General features: G+C 40.9%; 1 protein-coding gene across 6 annotated transcripts in view; it reads right to left on the bottom strand.

Moving 5' to 3' along the window:
• The window catches only part of shq1 (SHQ1, H/ACA ribonucleoprotein assembly factor), a 67,047-nt gene that overhangs the window by 23,013 nt on the left and 17,746 nt on the right, over positions 1-26,288 (bottom strand). For all 6 annotated transcript variants that reach the window (XM_061831838.1, XM_061831836.1, XM_061831832.1 and 3 more), the window contains 4 exons: positions 15,352-15,509; positions 9,566-9,619; positions 7,803-7,926; positions 3,842-3,962 (listed from right to left, as the gene is read on the bottom strand). In XM_061831838.1, coding sequence (XP_061687822.1) covers positions 3,842-3,962; positions 7,803-7,926; positions 9,566-9,619; positions 15,352-15,509 — 457 coding nt within the window. The remainder of the gene's footprint in view (positions 1-3,841; positions 3,963-7,802; positions 7,927-9,565; positions 9,620-15,351; positions 15,510-26,288) is intronic.

Genomic DNA, 26,288 nt, shown 5'->3' with positions numbered 1-26,288 from the left:
CACCTCCGGACCTTGGTATTTTGTTATGTTGAAGTTCTTTGTACCTTTAATTACTGTTCTTGGGTTGTTTTGCCTTTTCACATTGTGTATAATCCCATGCTTGAAATCCATGATGGCTAGAGCAATGTCAAATGTTTTTGTGAACTATTCCCTTTTACAACAAGTAGACCCTGATTATACACGGCTACAGCCAAAAGAAAGCATCTGATGCCCCTTTGTCCGCTCGAGTGTAAATGATGAACTTTCTGAAAATGCAACAGCAAGAGGGAAGCTTCTGATGTCCCCACTCGTATTTCCAAAATGATAAACAGGAGGGAAATGTTAAAATAATCATCCATCTGTTCTCATTTTGTTAAAACTGTAGTTGGTTACACATCATCACCAAGCTTGTACCTTTGAACTCACTGTCTTGATGTAATCACTCTAACTTGATGTAATCAATCTAACAGATGAAAATAATCAAACAGTCTGACACGTCTTAGTTTATGTGTCGCAAGCCTTCAATGGTTGTGACACACTCACACACACACTCATTATTTGATTCACTGAATAAAAAGAAGCTGCAAGGGTACAAGTTGGAGTTGGTTGGAAGGAGGGAAGTCCTGTCGCTCCCCTTGCAGCTAGTAAAACTTGAAGCCTTGTCTGTTCGCCTTCTTTTAATAGAGTCAAACTTTTAAACCTGACACACTTATTGTATTACATCACTTAGACATCCGGTTTTTACACAAATGACCAAAAAAGACTGAAAGACAAGCAGGAAGTTGAAATGCTTCTCCTGTACCACTGAGCTCAGAGACATCACTTTTTTTAAGTGAGCTGAGAAAGTAAGAGAAAGGTTTGTCTATATCTTTTCTTTGCTCTTCCATCTTGGAAAGAAAGACGTACCACTACAGATGAACTGAGGTTTCTCTAATCTATCTAAACAGACATTCTCAGCTATTTAATAGTAATATTCAAGATTTCTCTTCAAAAAATGTAAAAAGTAAATGCAAGTAATTGTGGGGAGCCACTCAATCCCTACAGACCTTTTATAGTGTCTGCATCTGGGCACAGCCTACCGAATACATCAGGCACACATTTTTCAACTGCACTTTTTCCAGAGAAGCACACCGCTTTCCTGAACTCGGGCCAAAAGTAAAACTGCGCTCATTACAGAGTAATGCGCTCACAGGGACATATACAATATGAAATGTGAAAACAATTTTGAAATACACATCAGGCTTCAGAGGGAAGTATGACATCTGTATCATTTAGGAAGAAAGTGTCAATTTTGCATTTTTGCTAATTAGTTCCACAGAAGGATATGAGACACTTCAGCAGACAAGCGCACTGAAAAGTATTGAAGGTAATGAAACTCCAATGTTATACTTTCACGCCTCCCGCACACCAAGAGACCCAAACGAATGCGATCGAATTGTCATGCAGTCTGCAGGCTTCACCCACCAGCTTTCATGAGTGGCCAAGATTGGGCCATTAGTTTTGCTGTAATTCAAAATTTGATTCACTGGTAAATGGCGTCACAACATTATGTAAATGTAATGGACAATCAAAAATAGGTTTCTGGTTTAAAGCAAGAGTCAGCTGCCTCCATCAGAAAGCCATAACAATCCACTAGATACATTACATAATCACTCAAAGTTTATAAAAGCCTTACAAGATCTACTTTTCAAGCAGCCAACCTCTCACAATCTACCTTTTTCGGTGGGTGGTGTGTGCACGTGTGTGTGTGTGTGTGTGCGTGTGGGGGGGGGGTGAGATGGAGATATGGGGTCGTACCAAGTCTCTTGTTTGAGAGTGAAGAGAAATACCAGGGCGCTTAAATTCTGGGCCGTTGACACAGCTCAGTACCAATGTATGTTGATGTACCCTGCAGCACACCAGGAGCCAATCTTACACAACACAACAATTAACGTGTCCCCCATATTGTTTTTTTCGTCATTACCTGAGTTTACTCCGGTGACTTGGTCTGAAGTGAATCATCCAAACAGAAGCTTCTTACAGCCAGCCTCAAGCACATTTCCAATTTTTCATCAGTAAATGTGGAAGGGTAAAATATTCCTCCCTGAATTCCATATGAAAGTGGTAAGTTTTCTCTTCTTACCTGGTTGAGCTCTCTCACTCAATTTTATACCCGTTCTTAAGTTTAAGAGAAAACAGAGATAAAAATTGGAGATAATTCTCAGACTAGCTTATTAGTTCTGACATACTTATATTTGTGCAACTGTAGTTCATTTTTTGCACTGTTGTTTGTGGGTGTCTGTGACCTGAGAGTAAGCGACCGGATGGATGATAGGCTGAAGTCTTTTTTTGGGGGTGGGGTGGGGTGTCATGCAATCGACCAGATTGATGCATTGGGCACAAATGCTTTACATGGTTAAAATCAACCCAATTGTCCCATCTCGTCAACAGAGACAAACACACAGACACGGACCCACGCACTGGTTAAAAATAATGATAATGACCTCTGATATACTGTATGGTGCGATCTAGAGTAGTGATTCCAACCAGTGTGTCATGGGACATTATTGTACCGTGAGAACTTTTCAGGTATGCCGCAGGAAATGATCAAAATTCACTTAACTGGTCAGAAAATTATTCATGAAACACAATGGATCTTAGTTCATCTATCCATGCCAGAGATGTAGCGTGACAGACAGAACATTGAACAGTGTTGAATATTCAGAATAGATGCAAATAAATGTTCTTTTATTAGATGGTAAATAGTACGTTATTGGTAGGTGTATCCATTTTTTGAAGCATTTTAGTTTGTGGTTGTGCCATGAGTTTTTTCAAATATAAAATATGCACGTTGGCCCAATAGAGGTTGAAAACTGCTGGTCAAGAAGATCCAGGTAAGGAAACACAATCTCAAGGAGTCATCTAGACAAGAAGCACATCACAGAGTGCAGCTACACGACACCGGCATGAGATGCGAAAGGTATAAAGCTGTAATCTGTGACGGTTTGCGCCGGTGATTCAAATTTAGAATGGTGGCAAAATAAGTGTTGGACTGACCGGCTACTCATGCAAACAGTTGGCAAGGCACACACACGGCGCAGCAATTCACTTGAGTTCGGCTGTGTTGCTTCGTGGGTGATAGCCTTTCAGGTGACTGAGACAGGACCATGGCCAATCACAGTGCCCCGTGTTTTACAATAATAAATTATTTACTATCTATAATTTGATATGTATCGGTGGATAAAAAAATGAAGCATGGGGCAGTGAATGAATGGAGTCAGATGTATGTGAAATATCTAGTTTCCTTTCACTTTTCTCCCATTTCCTCTCTTTCTATTATTATAGCTACATCAGTCAGGGCAAACCACTTGTTCCTGGACAATCGGTCAGTTGTTTGTGGTTCAATAATAAAAATAAAGAAAATAAATACAGTACAGCACAGCACATGGTGGGCCTCAAATAATTCCCACGCTTCCAAGAAAAGTGGGAGTAGCAGCTTTTTACTGGAGCGAGTTGGTTAATGTGCATGGGTCATTCGCCAGAAGTGTCGTGAGGAGTTGCCGATTGTATTTGTTAAGCAATTGTCCAGTTCTGTTGCTTTAGGTTGCGTCGCTTGCTCTGTGTGTAACTGGCCAAAACTCTCTATTGGTACTTTTGACACACAACAAAAAAAAGAGACTGCATGTCTGGCTCACTTGGTAATTCAATTGGGACTGCTCTGACAAATGACTCATCTAATCCTCTTCTCGGGTGTTAATGCTTCACATGGACCGAGTGGCACTTCCCCTGGCTATGAAGGTAATTATTATAAGAGGAAGCTCTCAAAGGTGTGTGTCTGTGCAAGTGTGCAGTACATTATATGATTGTGTATCTTTGAACTTACTTGATCCTCTGAATCCAGATACAGTAGTCTGTAATGTACAGATCATTGAGTATGTAGGCTGGGTCATTCTGTCTGAAGACTTTGTGAATATCAAGTAGGCATTTCAAGATGAAGGCTCTCCCTAGACACACAGAGGAACATAACAGCATGCAAATGAAAACATTCTTATTCATTACAACATACTTCAGCTGCTGACAGACAAGACACATCTCTGGGTTTGTAACCTGTAATATACAGTACATCAAAGACGAGTGGACAACATCAGAGCAAAATCCCTTTAAAACAAGTGAGTAATTTAATCCTGACTGTTTAAAACAAAAAGGTCAAAAAAATTATTATCCATGGGGGAGATATCGTGTAAAAAGAAAATAAAACATCATTGCATTTTTTTTTTAGCTGGGATAGCTTGTGAGGTTTAGCGGCTCAGCTAATGGATGGATTTTATTTTGTCATTCAATCTGTCCGTTTAACTTCACTGGGCTCAGAATTTTTGTCAAAAATTTATGATTTCAAATAAAAATCGCACAAAATGTTTGAACAAGATTGTCCATTGATATAGTTTTAAGGAATTGCATCTGAATTACATTTTGCAAATGTGTCATTTATCAACAAACAAAATTAATGCTAATTCACATTTATAATCAGTATTGCAAATGTTTTCCCAAGTCGGTCAAATAGAAGAAACATGCATGCTTGTTTCTTCATTTTTTTTTCATGAAAGAGCTTGATTGCAGGACTATTAACACTTAACACTTTAAAACGAAAAAAGTTTGCCTTCTTACCCCTGTGCTTCCAAAAATGTCACATATACAGGGATACTCAGGCTGCTATTTATGATACTAACAGATTATTTGCTTCAATTCCTAGGTCAAGCTACTAGAGCACCTTTCCCTTCAATCATGATGCACATAAATAGCCTCTTGATACAACCAACAATATGCTGAGGGAAATAAAAAATGGCATTCTCCACATCTGCAGAGCTCGATGGCATTGTCAAAGACATTCCAAGGCAATCAAAATAAACAGTACACTCGCAGTGAGGAAAACCTTAAACAAACATTTGGGTCTCACTTAAGCACCTGATGATATGCAGGGATCTCTGCCCTCAATGACTGGATTTGGATTGTGTGAAGCAAAAATACACACTTCTCTCCAAGATTCTGTTTTCTTTTTCATAGGAAAAGTTGCTTCTTGACATTTAGAGTGGTTGATCCAAGCAGCAAGTTTTCAACACATCCAATACAATCATCCAATAAGTAGTGAAGAATATTATATATATATAATATTAATACGTGCATATATTCCATGAGAGTGCATGGATGTTTACCCAACCAATCTACATGTAATTTGTGAACTTGGAGAAAAATAAATTTTGTTCACCAATTAAACGACACAAGAAAGCCACACGACCTCACACGTCTTCAATGGCATAGGTATTCGAGATAAACTCGGCTGGTTGATCATCGTGCTTCCGTGGCCACCATTCAAGGAATGTCGTTATTGCCATAATGGCAAACTTTTACTACTTTTGTTTACATTTAGATGTACAAAAACAAAAGTGTTCATGTACAGTAGTATTTTTCTGCCCAAACAACGGTATTTCAGTTCAGTTTTAGCTTGAGAAAACACCATGGAGTAAGTTTCAATTTTTTAAAAATTGTTTCTCTTGTTTACTCAGAACTTAACTTATTATTTCACTTTGGTTCTCGACTGCATGGACGTGTGCCCAACCAGTCCACGTGTGTTTTGTGGAATTGGCGAAGGCGTTTGTCCATGCCCTTTAGGGAGTCCTGTATGGAGAGAGTATGGGGTACTGAGTCCAGTGATTTGGGCGGTTTGGTCACTGTAGGACTGGTGTCAGAGTTTGGTTTGCATTACCAGCAGTGAGTCAGATTCATTTCTGGTGAGGATTAGACTCAACCTGTCCTTTGTCACAGATTCTTTTAATAACGTTTATAGACAGAATTTCTAGGCACAGCCAAGGCATAGAGTGTGTCTAGTTTGGTTTGGCATCTCTGGTTTTGCAGATGACGTTGTCCTGTCGGCCTACTCAAGCCGTATGCTCCGGCTATCACTGGAGGGGTTTGCAGCAGGGTCAGAGGCGGAATATACACATGGCGGTATTACTCATTTTCTTTAGTACTTGTTTCCCTGCTAGTTCCAGGTCTTTCTGAAGCTCTCCACAGGTAGTCCTTGGCTTCTAAGCAGTTGTTGTTGTTGTCATTCCTTAGTCTCGGAAGACTACAGGCTTCCTTATTCTCATGTGTACAGGGACCGTGCTGATGTCACTGAGGGTCTTCCACATGTAGTTTGCCTTTACACTCGAGTGCAACTCGCTCTGTTTTGAAAATGTACTGCAGTTCTTCTCCAAGTCAAAGGCGTCGCTTCGGCTAGTATTGGCTTGGACGCCACAGGTTGGGGTTTCCTCAGCACATTTTGGTTATTTACAGTAGCGGTTTACACTTTCCTTTCTGTAACAAGGAACAAAGCAACAACAATGGTGATTATGGAAGCATGTCTGCTTGAACCAATGGACCTAGATGACAAGATGATATCTTTAATTATGCTGCACAATCAATTGAGAAGGCGCTGATGTAGATGGTATTTGGAGCCAGGAGAATGGTGAGTACACAACATGTGACTAAACGGGCCAATCATGAGACATGAGTGCCACGGCTTTCCCCACACAGAAACTTTTTGGGACGTGTGCGCGGCAGGCTACACACAAGCTATGCAGAAGTGCTGTGTGTGGCAATGCGTAGGTCAAGTGATGCAACGCAGGCATTGTCAGCCATGCGACCACGTGAGACTAAAGTGGCCTTGTGGATCTGCTCCTTGAGAGAACTGGATTACGGTAGCACAGTTTGTGACTGTGTAGCCCAATATGAGAATGAGTCACGGTTGCAGCAGTTGCAATTGGAGGTGCTTGGTTGTGGAAAAATTTTTAATGCATTTTTTTGAGACAATCGCTTTTCATCGGCAAACGGACAGAGGCACTCCTCTCCCCTTCAGAGTCCATTTTTCACCTCATGTCTCCAGCAGTTTTTGGTCATCTTTAGTTTCCTCCCAAATGATCACATCCAAACCCAGCGCTTTCATGTCTCTTTTGTATAGATCTTTGAAATGGAGATTGGGGCAAACTTCGAGCTCGTTTTCTGGATGCAAGCTCTCCGTAGAGAATATCTTTTGGTATTCAATCCGGTGTCCGATGGACATGTCCCAACCAGCGGAGATGAGCCACATTGAGCAGGATGTACAGGTTTGGTAAATTTGCGCGGTAGATGATCTCATTGTTTGCAATACGGTCACTCCAATTAACGCTGAGAACACTCCTCAGCATGCAGAGATAAAAGGAGTTGAGCGATTGTTCTTGTGAGGCGTAGAGACACCATGTCTCACTGCCATATTGCAAGGTACCTAGGACACATGTCTTGTATACAGAAATCTTCATGTCTCTTGTAATTTTTGGTTTAACCATACCTTGTGTGATAGTTTCCGAAGGTCGCTGTAGCAAAACTGATTCTTCTGCCTTGGCTCTCGGATAAATTTTAATTATTCTTTGCAATCCTCTGTCACACATCATATGAGGAGCACCTGGTTATGGCAGACTTATGGTGGTATGACTGGCTTTGCACTTAGTTATGATGGACTAAGTGCTCATTGGAAAATTCAGAAATTTTACAATACCCCTGTAACCAATGCCACCATTGTTTTTAATAGTCTTGAGACAGCTCTGCTCTTAACTGGGATCAGATGTGTGCTGAGGAAAAGCATTCCTTTACTTTTCAAATCAGTCGTTTGTACACTTCAATCTTTTCAGTCATTTCACACAAAAAAAAAACACCATGGGACAAAACAATTGATTAACACCAGTTAAGGACAGTTAAATTTTAACAGCAATATGAAATAAACCCACACGTGCGGGTGAAAGCCTGATGTAGGATTTGTCAGAAAGGCTCACCTGACCGTAACACTGCAGCTGTATCAGAAATAGCAGCTGACACCATATCAAAGTGTCTGTAGAGTGGAAAGCATAAAACCCTTCGCCCAAATGACACCAGGACCTCCTGCAGAGAGCTGTATGTCTGAGGGACAGAGGACATGACACTCACAAAAGATACCCAGCACTAAATCACATCAAGATGCTAATGGCAGTAAATACTGTCTCTGCCAGACATTTTGGCTGTAGGGCGTTCCTTACTTTTATACACACTGCGATTGGTGTTCATCACAGTCAGTGGTGTGCTAATTACTTTTAACAATCCCTCTCCATTTATTGAGCTTACAAAATAGGTCCTTCAACCCCCCAACTTCTGCTACACTGGCCTCTTGATTGCTGCTTGTCTTTAAACACTGCATCCACAACCAGACTGCACCAGTAAGTGTAGCAGCACCAGGAGATTTTATCTCTTGTATTAGTCTCCTTCAATGAAGCCTTTTAGGAGTGCCCTGTGAGCTTGGACATGAGTGTCATCAGAGATCATTCTCTCCCTCTGGCTTGTTTAGCAGGAGTGTAAATAAGGTCTGCTGCTGTAGGCAAGGAACTCAGTTACACCAGGAGTCTACCGAGGACAAGTTCTGTGGAGCAAAAGGGAGGGGGCTCTGTGGGTGGTAGCATTGGGAGAAACGAGTAAAGATAATCAGTTAATTATCCTGAAGGATGGAAAGAAAAAGAAAAAAAACAAATAGAAGCACATGGCCTGGTGTAAAGGAAAAAGCAATGCAAGTGCACATAGCCGGCATAGAAGGAAAATGGGGTGAGAAAGTGGGACTTGGCAAAGAAGGATGTGGCTGACTGATGAGCAGCCAGTTGGAGGCTGTTGTTTACTCTGGTCTCATCCTTCTCTATAGTACTGTAAGCGAATTAAGAAAAAAGTAGGCCTTTATCTTCATGAAAAAATAAAAAAAACAATAAAACATTTTAAGGGGATTCGTGAAGAAATTGTGGCAAAATGTATTTAATCTTTGATAGCAGTTACCCTATTCATCTTGTATTTTATTGAAGAACCATAAACAGGCACAAGAGCAATGACTTTTTAGGTTTCTTTAAAAAAATGGAGAATGGTATTTCTTTAATGCTTGTTTTTCTTATTGCATGTTTCAAATAAATGTTCTATCAATCTAACAATCAACCAGGAAAGGATTTTTAACATTTACAATCATCAAATGTGACTTGATTCAAGCCAGCCTTACTTCACCAGTTTTAAGACCTGGGGCTAAACTCTGCTCGACTTAGATTTGAAACGTGAATTGACAAGTCTTGCCTGTTTACGGTTAAAAATTTGTGATTTCTAGATTAGATGACATTGAGATAGTGTTCCACTTTGTTCAGCATAATTTTGGAGTGTGCTCTAAAGATCATGATACAGTGGTACCTGTGTTCAAGAACTTAACGTCTACCAAGACTATTTGTAAACCGAAGAAGGTTTTCTATTTAAAATGAATGTGAATTAAATTGTACTCACCCCAAAACCAAATCACCTTTGCAAGCAGCTGGCAAGGCATTGATAGTCGAAACGTTTTGTGTTTTAGGTCAATTAGCATTACAACAAAATAACACTATATGTACACAAAAGACTGTTAAAAAATTAAAGAGTTCTAATCCATTGAGAAACTATAAAGAAATCTCATCTTTTTTTGAAGAATGAGAATGCTGTGAATGTCTCACCAGTCATCCAAAAACCTCAGAAATTACATTCATTATTATTTTTGGGCAAAACGTACCTCCAACCAACAGAGCGTCCCACTAAGTTTTCTGATTGTCCATGGTGACTCCACCTGCATAAATGACAGGCACCAATAATAGGACAGGAAATAGAATAAAACACCCATCATTGTCCATCAATCATTTTATACAGTACTTCAGATTATGTACAGTATGTCCCAGGATGTATATGTCTGAAAGAATGAGTCCCTCCCTGGCAACAATTAGCCTTTGTAACATATCATCACAGAATACAGGTACGGTAATCCTCCGCTATATCAAGGTACTTGCTTCACAGTCCCATTATTTTTATTATAGCGGCATGGAAAATGAATGCATGAATGTACTATTTGATTGTGTTTATCCATTGCCCTTGCTCTCTCCCAATGTGTGTTTAGGCCTGTCATGAAAGCAAATTTTTTAGGACGACAAAGACAAATGATAGCATCAATGTTTTTGATGGCACTGATTTAATCATATTCATGTATAAGTCAAGTACAGCGGTACCTCGACATATGAATACGTTTGCATACAAATTTTCGAGATACGACCCACTGTTGGGACATTTTTTTCTGTCTTGTGAGCCATGATTTAATGTACGAATGACTGCCTGAAGATGGCGCTGTGATCATGAAGATGTTGAAACACAAGGATTCCGCTCAGCTTTCCGTACTTCACTCAGTCTTTGTGTTTGTGCACCTTGGCTTGGTAGTATCTCTGTGCAGCTGTGGTTGCATTTTGTTATTTTGCAATCAGTACAAGTGAATTTTCAATTATGCGGCCCAAGAAAGCAATTGCTGAGGAAAGCGGTGAGAGGAAGATGATGATGTCCCCAGATGTGAAATAATAGAAAAATATTAACAGGGTGTACAATTGAGTGACTTGGCAAAATTAGACAGTTCTACGTCAACCATATTGTCATGCCCTAAGTAAAGGGCAATGAAGAATAGGAGTCACCACTGGGTTTTAGGCGCTTTTCTTTCAATTCTTCGGCAACACACACTGAACGCTCTAGCAACTAGCTACTGCTCCGCAAAACACTCCCTCATCTAGACTGCTTTAGAGCCCACTCCTCTCCGCTCTAAGAGGGGTACAATCATAATTACAGCTACTGTGTTTCAATATCTACGATTCTCACGCAGAAGGTATCCATCAAGTCGATAGCACCAGAAAATTATGTAATTAATAATTAGTAATTATTCATGTTAATTAATGTAATTTATTAATAATTATATAATTATTATAGTTAAATATTAGTTATATTGAAAATTATTTTGAAGCTATGGAGCTGAGGAGAAGCTGACAACGGAGGAATTATACAAGCGACAGATACAGCAGCATGGACTGAAAATACTGATGAGAGAGAGGAGGAGGTTATCTCTACCACCGAGATAAAGGAAATGTTGGAGAAAGTTTCTGACTTTGTGGTGAAAAAACATTCAGAAAAAGTTGCAACTGGTCGTGCTTCGGTGCTATGTAATGACAAGTGCCTTACAAATTTCAGAAACAGTAAAAAACAGCACAAACAAACCTCCTTGGAAAAGTATTTTTTTAAATGGCCATCTGTTGACACAGAAGAATGTGTGGCAAAAAAGGCCCAAGTTGTGCAAAAGAAAAGACCTGAACATAATTAAGCAAAACAGAAAAAAAATAAAAATATAGTAGCACTTGAGTTCATTCAAGTTTATTTAGTGTAAAGTAACATTACGTTAAGTGCTAAGTAGCTAAGTGAAATGATACAAATAAAGTTCAACAAAAGTGAAAGAAAAGCAAACTTGTTGCAATTAATTTCAGAGAGAGTGTAAAGAAAACACTGAGCAAAAGGGAAACCACATCATCCACAAACATCTGCCATCTCCATCCAACACCTCCATCAGTATCTTCTGTTACCAAAGATTGTCTCATCTCCAAGCAAAGTACACTTTATAAAAGCAGTTCCTTTTTATACAAAACAATACAATATTTGTTATTTAAAAATACAGTTCTCTTATTCAAATATGTAGAAAATTAAAAATGGGGTGGCATTTTGGGGGCTTGAATGGATTAGTGGGATTTTCATTCATTTCAACGGGGAAATCTGCTTTTATGTAAGAGCAATTTGAGGCAAGAACTCAGTCATGGGACAAATTAAACTCGTATCTCAAGGTACCACTGTATATCCTTTTTAAGACAACTTTCCATTCTATTTCCAAGAATAATGGACAATTGCAGTGCAATGTAGAACAATCAAAATGTCTTAAATAAAAAAAGAATAAAACCGACTCATACTCTGTTCACCATAATTGTACTCAAATTAATATTAAAACATTTGGCACAGAGATATGAGTGATTAATGCCTTAACAGACAATAGACACAGTTCCACTGTATATTTAAGATGGATTTTGTGAGTTTAAGGTTTAAAATTGTGTTGCCTTTGTTTAACCTTTATACAAATTTGACATACCAGCTCACTGGGATTAGCAGGATGGCTGAGTTATTCTGCCTTGAATCCCAAATGTTCCCACATCATCATGATGGCGTTAGGCTTTGGAACTAATGCCAAAAGTATACACATGCGCGTGTACACAGACACGAACATGGCCAATCCCCGCCCTTCTCTTTTTGGTTTAGAGACCATGATTGGTTTCATGCGTCTGCTTTTTTTTTTCTTCCTGAAATTTGCGGGTGTGCACATGCACTCTGCTTTATGTTGTCACACCATTCAGAAACTAGGGTGCATAACTGAACAAATGAGTTGCACTCTAGAGCCCCGATTCATTAAAAAAAAAAATTCACCTTATTTCCAGCACAATGTCAGAATACTTTAAGCCAGGGGTGTCCAAACTTTTTGCAAAGAGGGCCAGATTTGGTAAGGTGAAAATGTGTGGGGGCCGACTATTTAGCCTGACATTCTTTGAACCATTAACATTAAATACAAATTAACTTTTTGGGATTTTTTTAAATTTAATTACAAATGGCATACTTTTACTTTTACATTTTTTTTTACATTTAGGTTATTACCGAAATCACAAACCACAAAAAATTAAGAAAACTATAAAGGATATCTAAGTTCATGTGAAACATTACATATTATTCACTATTATATGCTCACTGTAGGAAAAGTGCTGAAAACAAAACAATGATCACTGCATATTCAAACTGTGATTTTGACCATCACAAAAAAATTAATTAACTGAGAGTTAAGAATTTATTCAACTCAGAGGACTTAACAAAGGTCTTGCCTGCACTAATGTGAAGGGTGATACTGGGATCTTGACTGCAGTATGTAGTCCATGTCTGGCTCAAGAGCAGTGGTTTTGATGCGCAAGACGTCACGCAGGTGAGAGTCACTCAGTCTCGTCCTCATGCGGCTCTTGTTAATGTTCATAACGGAGAATGTCTTCTCGCACATGTATGTGGAGCCAAACAAGCTCAGCATTTTCTTAGCAAATGTCCGAATTGCTTGGAACCTGCCTTCATCCAGCTGGCGGTAGAAGTTGACAAGAGGGAGCTGTTGGTGCCGACTGCGATGCTCGGCGTCACACTGCAGCTCAATGAGCTCCAGTTGCAGGTGGTCTGGAGCGTCATCAGGGTCCATGGAGAAAGGAGAGGAAAAAAGCGTGATCTCCTTTTCAATAGCTCCAAAGTCCCGAAAGCGCTGCTGAAACTCCTCAACCAGAGATGAGATGTCTGCTGCATACTTTGTCATTTGCGCACTGATATTGATCTGTGGGAAACTGGTCACAATTTCCTGCAGCGACGGGAAATGTGCGGTATTGGGCTGCGCCTGTGACAGGTGTCTTTGGAAAAGTAGCAGCTTGGTCCGAAAGGCTTTGATGTGTGAATACAGTTGGCTTACCACTGCATTTTGCCCTTGAAGGCTTGTGTTCAGCGCATTCAGATGTCGCGTTATGTCAACTAAAAATCCCAAATCAGCCAGCCAAACAGGATCATTTAATTGTGGCATGGGTTGTCCCTTTTTAGTCAAGAATTGTCCAATTTCCTCCTTGAGAGAGAAGAAGCGCTGCAGCGCAGACCCCCGACTGAGCCACCTTACGTCGGTGTGATACAAAACATCTCCGTATTCAGCCTGGATGTCGAGAAGAAACTGTTGAAACTGGCGGTGGCACAGCGCTTTGGAGCGAATATAATTAATAGTCTTTATCACCGGTTTCATAACATTATCATATTTCATATATTTGGCACAGAGAACTTCTTGATGAATAATACAGTGGAGTTTAATAGCGCTGCCTCCTTCTTCGCTGACTTTGTTACAGACAAGGCTTGATAATCCACTCCGCTCGCCAGCCATGGCAGGTGCGCCGTCCGTAATAATCCCGGTGACTTTATTCCACTGTAGTTTCATGTCATCTACGGTGGAACAAACAGAAACAAATAAATCCGTTCCTCTTGTTTGGCCCTTCAGACTCTGGAGGTCCAGAAGCTCTTCACTCACGTTCATGTCATTGTTCACTCCTCTTAAAAAGATCAGTAACTGAGCGGTGTCGGACGCATCCGTGCTTTCATCGCACACTAACGAGAAAAAGTCAAACTCAGTTCCTTTTGCCTCTAACTGTCTCTTAATATCTAATGAAACGTCTTCAATTCTCCGTACCACAGTATTACGAGCCAGGCAAATATTGGCAAACTCTTGCTTCTTCGCGGGACAAATTTTCTCAACCATTTTCATTACACAGTCTTTAATAAATTCACCCTCAGTGAAAGGTTTGCAGTGCTTTGCAATCAGCGTTGCCACTTCGTAGCTTGCCTTTGTGGCATTTTCATTTGACTCACGGACTCTTGTGAAAAAGCTTTGCTGTGCCGTTAAAACAGCTTCCAGTTGCTTCACTTTTTCACCGCGTTTGTTCCCAGTTAGCTTGTCGTAGCTAGCATGTTTCGTCTGGTAGTGCCTCTTGATGTTGAATTCCCTGAAAACAGCCACAGTCTCTTGGCAAATTAGGCAGACACAGTTGTTTCGTATTTCGGTGAAAAAATACTCAAATTTCCACTTGTCCTGGAAGCGGCGGCCCTCGCGGTCAACTTTCCTTTTTTGTTTACAGACGCCATGTTAGAAATGGGTTGGGCTGAAACGATCACGCAAGGTCAAGGGTCACGGCGGCCAGAGTGCGGTCACAGGGCTACTGCCATCTTCTGGTGAAATGAAAAATATGAAAAATAGCTTTTTGTACACATGTATTTTATACTGTGGTCAACAGTGCTGGCGGGCCGCATATTATTGATTTCATGATAGAGGCCGCGGGCCGGTAAAAATTTGTCCACGGGCCGCAATTGGCCCGGGGGCCGGACTTTGGACATGTCTGCTTTAAGCCATAGCTCTGTGTCCTAAGTGTCCACAGTTTGATCTTACTTTCTGTGTCCCTGCTAAATTTGGTGTGTCTCAGTCACGGGCCCAAATCAAATGAGTTTCCTGCTGCTCTACTTATTTAATAATACACTTTACAAAATATAATATTTCAATTGGGCTGGAATTCACAGCAGATAAAAATAAAAACAATATAATTGTTTGATTTGGAAAGAATTTAGGTTCAAAGTTTTGTACCACTATATTATTGCTGTTTAATCCTATACACCACCAACTGTCTTCTGTAAAGGCCAATACCTTTTTCACCTTGCCTCTTTGCACTCACCATCAATCAGTGACAAAAATAGGCCTTGACTGAACTCCTAGATACACTGGTAATCTTTTAATCACCATGAATGAAATGGAAAAGGGGGTCTTAAGGATTTCAGAAAAGCATACTCTGTCAACTAAGGATAAGTGCTTCTTAGGAGGAGTTGCCTCTTCACACAAACACAGTCACTTACATTGTGCTCTCCCTCTGTAGAGCGCACTTCATAGGAGTAAGACAGTATAATGTCCACCAGGCTGAGCCAGACTTGGTAGCGTGAAGTCTTATCAAGCAGGTACGACTGGTTGGTGAATTTTCTCAGCTGCTCTTTCTCCTCGTTGCTGAACAATATAACTACATGAGAACACAACAGGTCTGGCATTAAAGTGGTTAATCAAGTAAAATATGGTAGCATGGAGACAAACAACTGACTTGGGAAATTGTCTAGACTCTTATTATAGACTATAATAAGGCATTAAAAAATAGAAATACTGTAGATACTGTTATGGTATCTGTCAGGCTTTCTACAGAAGCAGTCGCTAGGAAGTACTTTTGAATTTGACAACCATTATTTGCCTAATACTTCCAGTTTTCCAACACATGCATGTAAAACCAAAATCAAAATGTTTGTAAACATACTAAGAAAGGAATTGATCTACATTGGACAATGGATTATTCTGGTAGTGGTTTAACAAGTAGGAAAGTGACATTTTACCGCATTCTGGATTACTGTATTTATATGTTATGAACTATGCTATTCTTTATGGGGTATTTGTGACTTGATGTTAAAACTGTGATACTATAATTGATGTGCTTTTCGTTCATTGATATCTTGAACTGAATGATCACAAATTACAGAATGTACTGTAATTGCAAATTATACCCAGTGGGATACATTTTGGTTACTATGAGGGGGAAGGCTCCTTTTGAGTTACTGTAGAATTGTTGAGACTGACTGCTTTCTTAAGTGTCTTATTATTGTATTGTTTATATTTTGTGTTACTAATGAAATCTGTTTTTAAAGCATGGAAGGACTAATGTGGATTACTGACAATCTGGATGAATTACATTAAACGTGTGTAAGCATTTCACTACAAAATACATCCCTGACTTTTGAGTTTACCAAACACAAAATGTTATGTGTCCAGGCACAATATCCTATGGAGTCATTGTCTTCTGTGATCAACCCATGCTTCGATTTCATTGTTTCACAATTATTTGCCATCAATGACACCATTCTAACAAAAAAAGGCAAGCACCTTTATTCTAATCTGTAATTTAATTAGAGCAAAGTAATTAATAATTGTAGTATAAAATGAATAGATTTCAACAAGAGAATACTTTATTAGAAAATGAAGAAAAGCACAAAATACCAGACCAGATTACAAAAAGACTACCATATTTTCACGAACAGAAGGCAAACTTAAGTCTTAAAATTTCTCTATAATCTGGCGCGCTTTATGTGTGCACCAAGTTCCAAAATCGGTAAATGTTGTGTCACTACACCAATGAAGTGGAACCACACACACTGGTTACCATGCATGCTAGCATATGTTTTAGCGCGCATGCAAGCTACAATATGGTAGCGCTCACACGCATGGCAGCAAGGAACAATATCACTTTTATTTTGGAAGCAGAAGAACAATCTTGCATTCCCTCACACAATGACAGGTGTAGGCAAATCATAAGTCAACATCATGCACAATCACGGTGTCATACCGAGACTAAAATAATCACACCACAGCAAACAGAATAGCACAACTAGTAAATAATAAAACCAAAACAATGATTGGTTAAATAATGGACACAAAATGTGCACTTTAAAAAGCTATTTACATCCTTAGATACCCTCCTCCTAAGTCTTTTGCAAAATTACGCTGTCATTTATTCTTTTTTTTCCAGTCTTCCTCCGCTTATCTGGGGTCAGGTCACGAGGGCAGTAACTTTGGCGGAAGCTCAGACTTCTCTCTCCACAGCCGCTTCCACCAGCTCGTTCGAGGGGATCTTGAGGAGTTCCCGAATGCACACGGTCAAACATCTTCTCCAAGTTCACAAAGCACATGTTGAGACTGGTTGGGTGAACTCCCAAGCACCCTCAAGGACCATGCCAAGGATGAAAATTTGGTCTTCTGTTCCACAGCCAGGAAGAAAAAAAGCAAGATTTGACTTCTTGACGGACACTCCTCCTCAGCACCCCTGAATAGACATTACGAGGGAGGCTGAGGAGTCTGAGCCCCATGAAGTTGGAACACACTCTTCGGTCCCTCTTTTTAAAAAGGGGGACCGCCACTCAAGTCTGCCAATCCAGAGAGACTTGTGAGAGACGTTTCTAGCAGACTCTTACACTACATTTGGGCCTACCAGGTTAGACCCGCATCTTCCCCCACCATCGGCACCAACTCTCCATCAGGTGGTGATCAGTGGACAGCTCTGACCCCTCTCTTCATTCAGGTGTACAAGACACGCAGACGCATCTCCGACAACACGACCACGAACTCAAACAATGAACGACGACTTCAAATCCAGGTATGGACACCCTTATGCTTCCACATTGTGTTTCTTATCAACAATCCATGGTAAGCACAGGAGTCCCATAACAGAATGCCACTTGAGTTCTGATCGGGGGTTCTTCCCAGTCATGCCCTTCCAGGTCTGACTGTAATTCCACACATGAGCATTGAAGTCCCCCACCAAAAAGATTGAGTCCCCAGAGGGAGCGCTCTCCAGCACTCCCTCTAAGAATTGCCAAAAGGGTGGGTGCTCTGAACTGTTCTTTGGTGCATAGGCACTGTCCCCCCACCCGAAGGCGGAGGGAGGCAATCTTCTAAATTCACCGGGGTAAACCCCAATGTAATAAGTATGCCCACACCTGCTCTGCGCCCATCACCATGGGCAACTCCAAACTGGAAAAGAATCAAACCCCTCTCAAGGGAACTGATATCAGAGCTGAAGCCATGTGTGGAGCTGAGCCTGATTTAACTCAGTCAGAACGTCTCAACCTAACACCGCAGCTCGGGCTCCTTCCCTGCCCGAGAGGTGACAGTCTATGTAGCGAGAGCCAGCTTCTGGAGCTGGGGATCAGATCACCAAGGTCCCCGCCTTTGGCCACTACCCAACTCACACTGCACATGACCTCTATGGCCCCTCCCACAGGTGGTGAGCTCATGGGAAGTGGGAGGGGCCTACGTTACACTTTTAGCCTGTGTCTGGCTAGGGCCCAGGGGTGCAGGCTCGCTCAATAAGCATTCCCTCGCTTTCGAACCCCACCTCAAACCTGGCTCCAGGGGGAGGCCACGGTGACCTACATCCAGGCAAGGGAAAGCTAAATCCTTTTTTTTTTTTTTTTTTTTTAACACAAATCATTGGGGTTCGTGGAGCCATACCTTGTCTGATCCGATGCCTAGGACCTGTTTGCCATAGGTGACCCAACCAGGGGTTTGAAGCCCCAAACAACTTATCTCCACGGATCCTTTGGGATACAAAATCCCCCTTAAAAGGAAGGGCCTTTATTCATGTTGAATAGTTTTTTTCCCCTTAATAAATTATTTCATTTAGGTTGCATTGGTCTGATATTGATATTTGTTTAATGATCCTAAACATGGGAGCCAAATGAACGACTGGTTATCATAACAACCTCACAGTTCTGAGGACCTGAGTTCAAGTTTGGCTACACTGGTGTGGAGTTTGGATGTTCTCTCCGTGCCTGCGTGGGTTTTCTCCAGGTACTCTGCTTTCCTCTCACATCCCCAAAACACATGCATGGTAGGTAAATTCAACTCTAAATTGGCCATAGGTGTGAATGTGAGGCCAAATGGTTGTTTATCTATACCATGCGACAGGCTGGCAGGCATTTCAGGATGTACTCTGCCTCTCACCCAAAATCAGCTGAGTTAGGCGCTAGACTGTATTCCAAGTATCATATCTGGCGAAGACGAGACACTGCTCATCACCTGACTACAGGGAGTCCTCAGTCTATGACTGAGATGCGTTCCCACAGTAGTAACTTGAATTTCGACTTAAGTCTGACTTCACCGTTAAAGTAAAAATTTACGATGACCGCTGGGATTGGCTTCAGCATTCCTGCGACCCTCGTGAGGATAAGCGGCTTGGAAAATGGGTGGGTATGTGTACTTTGTACAAAAAAATAAAATACATGAAAGTAAAAAATATAAGATGCTTCACTTACTATTAGCGAAGGGAGGCTGGGATGGTGAAGAATGAAGGGAGGCTGCAGGCACTCAGTTATTGCTAAGGAAGCAAGTGCAGGCAGCCGTTGTTAGCGGTAAATTCCTCATCAGCGTCCTTGCCATTCTGCTCTTTCAAAGTTAGGAAAATACGCGGTGCCTTTTCCTTTAATGAACATGAGGGTGATGTTAAGCCTATGTTGATACAGATCCTCAATCCATAACGTAAGTAATCTTTCCATCTTGGCAAAGATCGAAGAATGTTTCTTTGTTTCATTTTCTTCACAAAAAATACAGGCTTCGTCCTTAATAATCGCCACGGTCATCCGACTGAAGCCCTGGTCTCTATGTCCGTCGGTGTTAATCCGTTCAGTGTTTTTTTTGTTGTTGTTTTTAAATGATATAAAGCTTTAATTCCATGGTTAAAAAAAAATATAAAATCTTCTTTTGTGCCATAATGCGTGAAAAGGTGGGCGAAAAGGGCAAATAAACTCCCAGCGCACAAACAGATAAACCATACGCATGACCTAAGGAGAAACACTATGGTGCTAGGGCGATAATGGCAAACAAGACTCTGGTGTCGTAAAGTTGAAACGTTTTAGCTCTAGACCGTCTTAAACCGAGAACTCCCTGTAGTACCATCATATTGTCATCATAGTGGATTAGATGACAGCTGCCAAATATAGAGAAATTCTTCAAGAGAACTCAGACTAGGACCTTGATTCATCTACCAACCCGACAATGATGCAAACCACACACATACACCAAGATAACATATGAGTGGCTTCAGAAGCAGTTTAGCAGCATGTCAATGTCCTTGTGTGGCCCAGTCAGAGCCCGGACTTGAATCCAATTGAACATCTCTGAAAAGACCTAAAAATGGATGTCTACCTACGCTGCCCATCCAACCTGACTGACATTGAGAGGATCTGCAAAGAAGAATGGGAGAATATGTCCAAAACAGCTGTATCAAGCTCGAAGAAACGTACCCAACAAGACTTGAGACTGTGACTGCTGCCAAAGGTGCATCAACAAATTGAGCCAAGGATGTGAATACTTATGTACCTACTATGTTTAAATGTCTGAAAATATGTTTTCATGTTGTCATTATGGGATATTTTTTGAACATTTTTAAAAACTATACTCAAATCAGCTTTAGAAAAAGTCTAACAGCAAAATGTGGAAAAAGAGAAGGGGTGTGAACACTTTCCAGTGACACTGTACATATGTACACATAAATGTAGAAATACTAAAATACATTTAAAACTAAAGCATTAAATATTTTCTCCGTCCAAGAAGGTTCTAATTTACAATTTAAAAAAAACAATAATTGAAAAGTCATTATTACAGTATGTCCATAGTACCGGCATTCCTGTAGAAGAGAGAGAGACACCCAGTGGGTCATTTCAAAATTGGGTGTTAAAATGTAAATTGATTCTTATTTTTTTAAGCTTGAAACATCGCAATAGATTTACTCTCTCAATAATGATCAAGCATGGTTATTTAGATCCGATATGGAACGCATTAATTCAAATGGGCATCAACTCACAGCATATAAGGTCTTCAGCTGACAGTAAATTAATTTTCCAACTAATTCCTCCAGTTGGAGAGACAGCCTGTCTCTTCAGTGTTCACCACAGGTCCAGATGGCCTAATAGCATCTGCTAAATACACTTCATCAAAAATACTGCTTAGGGCTTCAAAACATTTGTCTGATTTAATACATGACGGTCAAAATATGACCTTGGAAGGCCAAATATGGCTAATGTTAATGCAAACACTGGTAATTTTGAGTCCACAACAGTATGTACTTTTAATCTTAAAATTAAGTTGCACAGCGGTGCCCCGAAATGTGGTCAAAGGTCAGTTTTTTCAATTGGCAACTAAATCTAGCCAGCCTTAGCAGGCTTCAGTAGGTAGTGAGAGTCTGAGCTGTCAAGTCCATTTACTTTGCAGCGGCGTATGAATATCCACCTCCCACCCACCTCCAGTGGACAGCGGGGGCCTGTCAGTATGATGGCCCCGACACTGGATAGCACAAAGGGCCCACTTTCTACTTCATTAGCACTTGTGTCCACATCTATCTGTCAGGTGACATATATATCAGTCATAGCTTGATGTATGCTTGTTTTTGTTAGCATTAGCAACTAGCTTTGTGAGCAATCAGTTACACGGCAGGCTGGCCATTGCGCTGTCTGGGCTTGCTGTTCATTATAGTTCAGTTTGGTCAGTCGAGTGTTCTCAAGAATCTGTCTTTAAAATATATATGTATTGTTCGAGTATACTGCATTTATGTATATGGGATATTTTACAATCCACATTTATTTAAACAAAACAATGCAGCCCTATGGGAGCACAAGCCAGTGCAATATGAAGGCCGGTACCAAGCCCAGATAAATGCAGTGGGTTGCATCAGGAAGGTGTAAAAACTGTGCCAAACAAGTATGAGCATTCATCTAAAGAATCCCATACTGGATCGGTCGTGGCCCGGGTTAACAACGCCCACCACTGTCACTGTTAACCTGCAGGGCGTCAGTGGAAATTCAGCTACTGTGGGTTGAAGACAAAGAAGAAGAGGAGGAAAGCAGATTCATCTGCAGAAAAAGAAGAGGAATGCACAGAGCCTACAACTGAGTGTAGGCACTTTAAATGTTGGGACTATGACAGGAAAAGCTCAGGAGTTGGTTGACGTGATGATTAGGAGAAAGGTTGATATATTGTGCATCGACGAGAGCAGGTAGAAAGGGAGTAAGGCAAGATGTTTAGGAGCAGGGTTTAAATTATTTTACCATGGAGTAGATGGGAAGGGAAATGGAGTAGGCGTTATTTTAAAGGAAGAGCTGGCTAAGAATGCCTTGGCAGTGAAAAGAGTATCAGATCGAGTGATGAGGCTGAAATTTGAAATTGAGGGTGTTATGCATAATGTGATTCGTGGCTATGCCCCTCAGGTAGGATATGACCTAGAGTTGAAAGAGTCATTTTGGAAGGAACTAGATGAAGTAGTTCTGAGCATCCCAGATAGAGTGTTGTGATTGGTGCAGATTCTAATGGACATGTTGGTGAAGGAAACGGGGGCAACAAAGAACTGATTAAGTACAGCATCCAGGAAAGGTACTTTGAGGGACAGATGGTGGTGGACTTTGCAAAAAGGATGGAAATGGCAGTTATGAACACCTTTTTCGAGAAGAGGCAGGAACATAGAGTGACCTACAATTGCGGAGGTAGAAGCACGCAGGTGGATTATATTTTGTGCAGACGACGTAACCTGAAGGAAGTCACTGACTCTCTTCAAGAGAAAGCCTATGACTGAGTACCAAGAGAGAAACTGTGGTACTGCATGCGAAGGTTTGGTGTGATGGAGAAATATGTTAGAATAGTACAGGACATGTATGAGGGTTGTAGAACAGTGGTGAGGTATGCCGTAGGTGTGACAGAAGAATTTGAGGTGGAGGTGGGACTGTATCAGGGATCAGCTCTGAGCCCCTTCCTGTTTGCTGTGGTAATGGATAGGCTCACAGATGAGGTTAGAATGGAATCCCCTTGGACTTTGATGTTGGCACATGATATTGTGATATGCAGTGAAAGCAGGGAGCAGGTTAGAGAACAATTAGAAAATTGAGGCATGCACTGCAAAGGAGAGGAATGAAGATTAGCCGAAGTAAAACAGAATATATGTGCATTAATGACAGGGGTGGAGTGGGAATAGTGAGGCTCCAGGGAGAAGAGATAGCAAGGGTGGACAACTTCAAATACTTGGGGTCAACAATACAGAGCAATGGAGAGTGTGGTCAGGAAGTGAAGAAACGGGTCCAAGCAGGTTGGAATAGCTGGCGGAAGGTGTCTGGTGTGTTATGTGACAGAAGAGTCTCTGCTAGGATGAAGGGCAAAGTTTATAAAACAGTGGTGAGGCCGGCCATGATGTACGGATTAGAGAAGGTGGCACTTAAGAGACAACAGGAAGCAGAACTGGAGGTGGCAAAAATGAACATGTTGAGGTTTTCGCTAGGAGTGAGTGGGTTGGATAGGATTAGAAATGAGCTCATTTGAGGGACAGCCAAAGTTTGATGTTTTGGAAACAAGGTCCAAGAGAGCAGACTTCGATGGTTTGGACAGAGAAAAGAGAGTGAATATATTGGTAGAAGGTTGCTGAGGATGGTGCTGCCAGGAAAAAGAGCAAGAGGAAGAACAACGAGAAGGTTGATGGATGTTGTGAGGGAAAACATGAGGGCAGTTGGTGTTAGAGAAGATGCACAAGATAGGCTTAGATGGAAAAAGACGATACGCTATAGCGACCCCTAACGGGACAAGCCGAAAGGAAAAGAAGAAGATTTATTTCACAAAACCATTTTGATAAGTGCATTTAACCTTTGGAAGAAAACTATCATAAGAGAACCAGGAGGCTCATTCTTCTTCTTATATGCTGGAAATAAATTAAGCATTAATACTCTGTCCCGGGGGTGTTGCCCTATGGCTTCCGCTACAGATTTGTTAGAGCTGCAAGTACTTAGCTGCCACCTGCGTGTCAATTTCATGCTGTAATCCAACCAACAACGTGTTGAAAGTGCCTAAGGGCAGTGCTTAAAAGATATACATTGTATTTAATTTTTTGTACCATTTTTTTGGGTGAACATAATTACAACTACATTGAGGAAAATATTCACATGAATTACCATATTGTTGCAAATCTTGCTTAAAATCTCAAATGACAAAAATGTGTGCAATTTCAACAATATTTTAAATCACTGTTTTCATCAGATCAGATCACAGTAGATCTATAAACTGTATGGGCCTTTTATGAAACAACTTATTGAGAAATAATTTTAAATGTACATATCCATCTAGGGCTCTTGAAAGGCTGAAATGGCTCATTACACCAAACAAACTAAAGAAGGAGCTTTTCAAAAAGAAAGTGCAATCATCAACTGGGGCCATGTGCACAGCGAGCTAGCGTGCTCTGCGCGCCACGAATCACAAGTGCAAAAGTGCGTGTGCTCTGCGCGCTGCTGCGGAAGCACAGCGTTAAATCAGGAATTTGACAGCAGCCGTGACGGGCGGGGGCCGTGTTACTTCTTTGTGTCCGCTACTGCTACTTGGTACCACCTGCACCTTGTTGCACCCTGATTACGTTGTCTATATTTAAGCCTTGTTTTTCATTCCAATTGTTGCCACATCTTTGTGTGTATATGCATTTGTGTTCATGAGCATCAGCTAGGGTAACGACCTTGTCCAATGTCATAGCATTACTCAGCCATATCAAGTCAAGTTATGTTTAATGTTTTGCCATGTCCGAATTTTGACATTGTTTCATGTTTTTTGGATTAACCCTTTTGCCTTGTGATATTTGTATCGTCGCCTTGTTGGACTGCCTTCCCATTTATGGCCTCTGCTTGGCAATAAACCTCCCTAAAATCCACGCTTATGTCTCAGCTTCCCCCATCTGGGTCCTACCTTCCACTTCGTTTGTGAGAAAATCAAGTTTATCATCATCTCTGCTAATATTCTGGTGTTTCACAATGCGAGACGCCATCATAAATTTGGATCTCACCAAGCACAAGAAAGTGTGAATTAACAAGAACTGACAAGAAAAGTTTTATCTTCAAAGAACCCATGACCAGTGGAATTCACAAGATTCACAATTCTGGTTTGAACTGTGACATTGTATAAAGTTGACTTTTAAATGTCATCACTGAAGAGTTTCAGCATTTGACTTGTATTCAACATTAAAGTATAAAATACAAGACAGTTTTTCTGTCACATGCTTGTCGGATGTCAAATTACAATTGGTAAATGTAAAAATATTCTGTAAGATGAAAAAAAGACCGACCTACCTACCCATGTTCTGGAATATAGGAAATTGGAACCATTACTTTTTTTGGCCAATCATAGCCTTTACCTCACTAAAAAAGTGACTTTCGCATGTTCTCTTTCAGGGGATCGTCATCACAGCAAAACACTTGCATGGTTTGTCTTACGTAAGCCATCCATTTTTATCAGGACTTTAACAAACTCATGTCCCAATTAATATCCCTGTGGAGGCACAAGCCACTACAATTTGAAGGCCAGTCCCAAGCCCGGATAAATGCAGAGGGTTGCGTAAGAAAGGGCATCCGACTTAAAACTTTGCCAAACAAATATGAGCGTTCTTCTAAGGAATCCCATACCGGATCGGTCGTGGCCTGGGTTAACAACGTCGACCCCGACACCGTTAAACTGCAGAGCGTCAGTGGAAATTCAGTTCCTATGGGTCGAAGACAGAGAGGACGAAACCGGAATCATTGGCAGAAGAAGAAGAGGAATGCACAGAGCCTATAACTGAATGTAGGGTCTATGACAGGAAAAGCTTGAGAGTTGGTTGACATGATAATTAGGAGAAACATTGATATCTTGTGCATTCAAGAGAGCAGTTGGAAAGGTGGTACGGCTAGAAGTTTAGGGGTAGGGTTTAAATTATTTTACCATGAAGTAGATGGGAAGAGAAATGGAGTAGGGGTTATTTTAAAGGAAGAGCTGGATAAGAATCCCTTGGAGGTGAAAAGAGTATCAGATCAAGTGATGAGGCTGAAACTTGAAATTGGGGATGTTATATATAATGTGATTATCGGCTAGGTAGGATGTGACCTACAGGTGAAAGACAAATTCTGGAAGGAATTAGATGAAGTAGTTCTGAGCATCCCAGTTGCAGAAAAAGTTGTGATTGTAATGTAATGGACATGTTGGAGAAGGAAACAGGGGAGATGAGGAAGTGATGGGTAAGTAGGTCATCCAGGAACGGCACTTTGAGAGACAGATGGTGGAGGATTTTGTAAAAAGGATGGAAATGGCTCTAGTGAACACCTTTTTCCAGAAGAGGCAGGAACATAGAGTGACCTACAAGCGCGGAGGTAGAAGTACGCAGGTCAATTATATTTTGTGCAGACGATGTAACCTGAAGGAGGTTACTGACTGATTA

Source organism: Syngnathoides biaculeatus, chromosome 10 (genome assembly GCF_019802595.1).
Source record: "Syngnathoides biaculeatus isolate LvHL_M chromosome 10, ASM1980259v1, whole genome shotgun sequence".
Taxonomy (NCBI): domain Eukaryota; kingdom Metazoa; phylum Chordata; class Actinopteri; order Syngnathiformes; family Syngnathidae; genus Syngnathoides; species Syngnathoides biaculeatus.
Note: the sequence above shows the minus strand (reverse complement) of the source record. Positions and strands in the feature narration are given on the sequence as shown.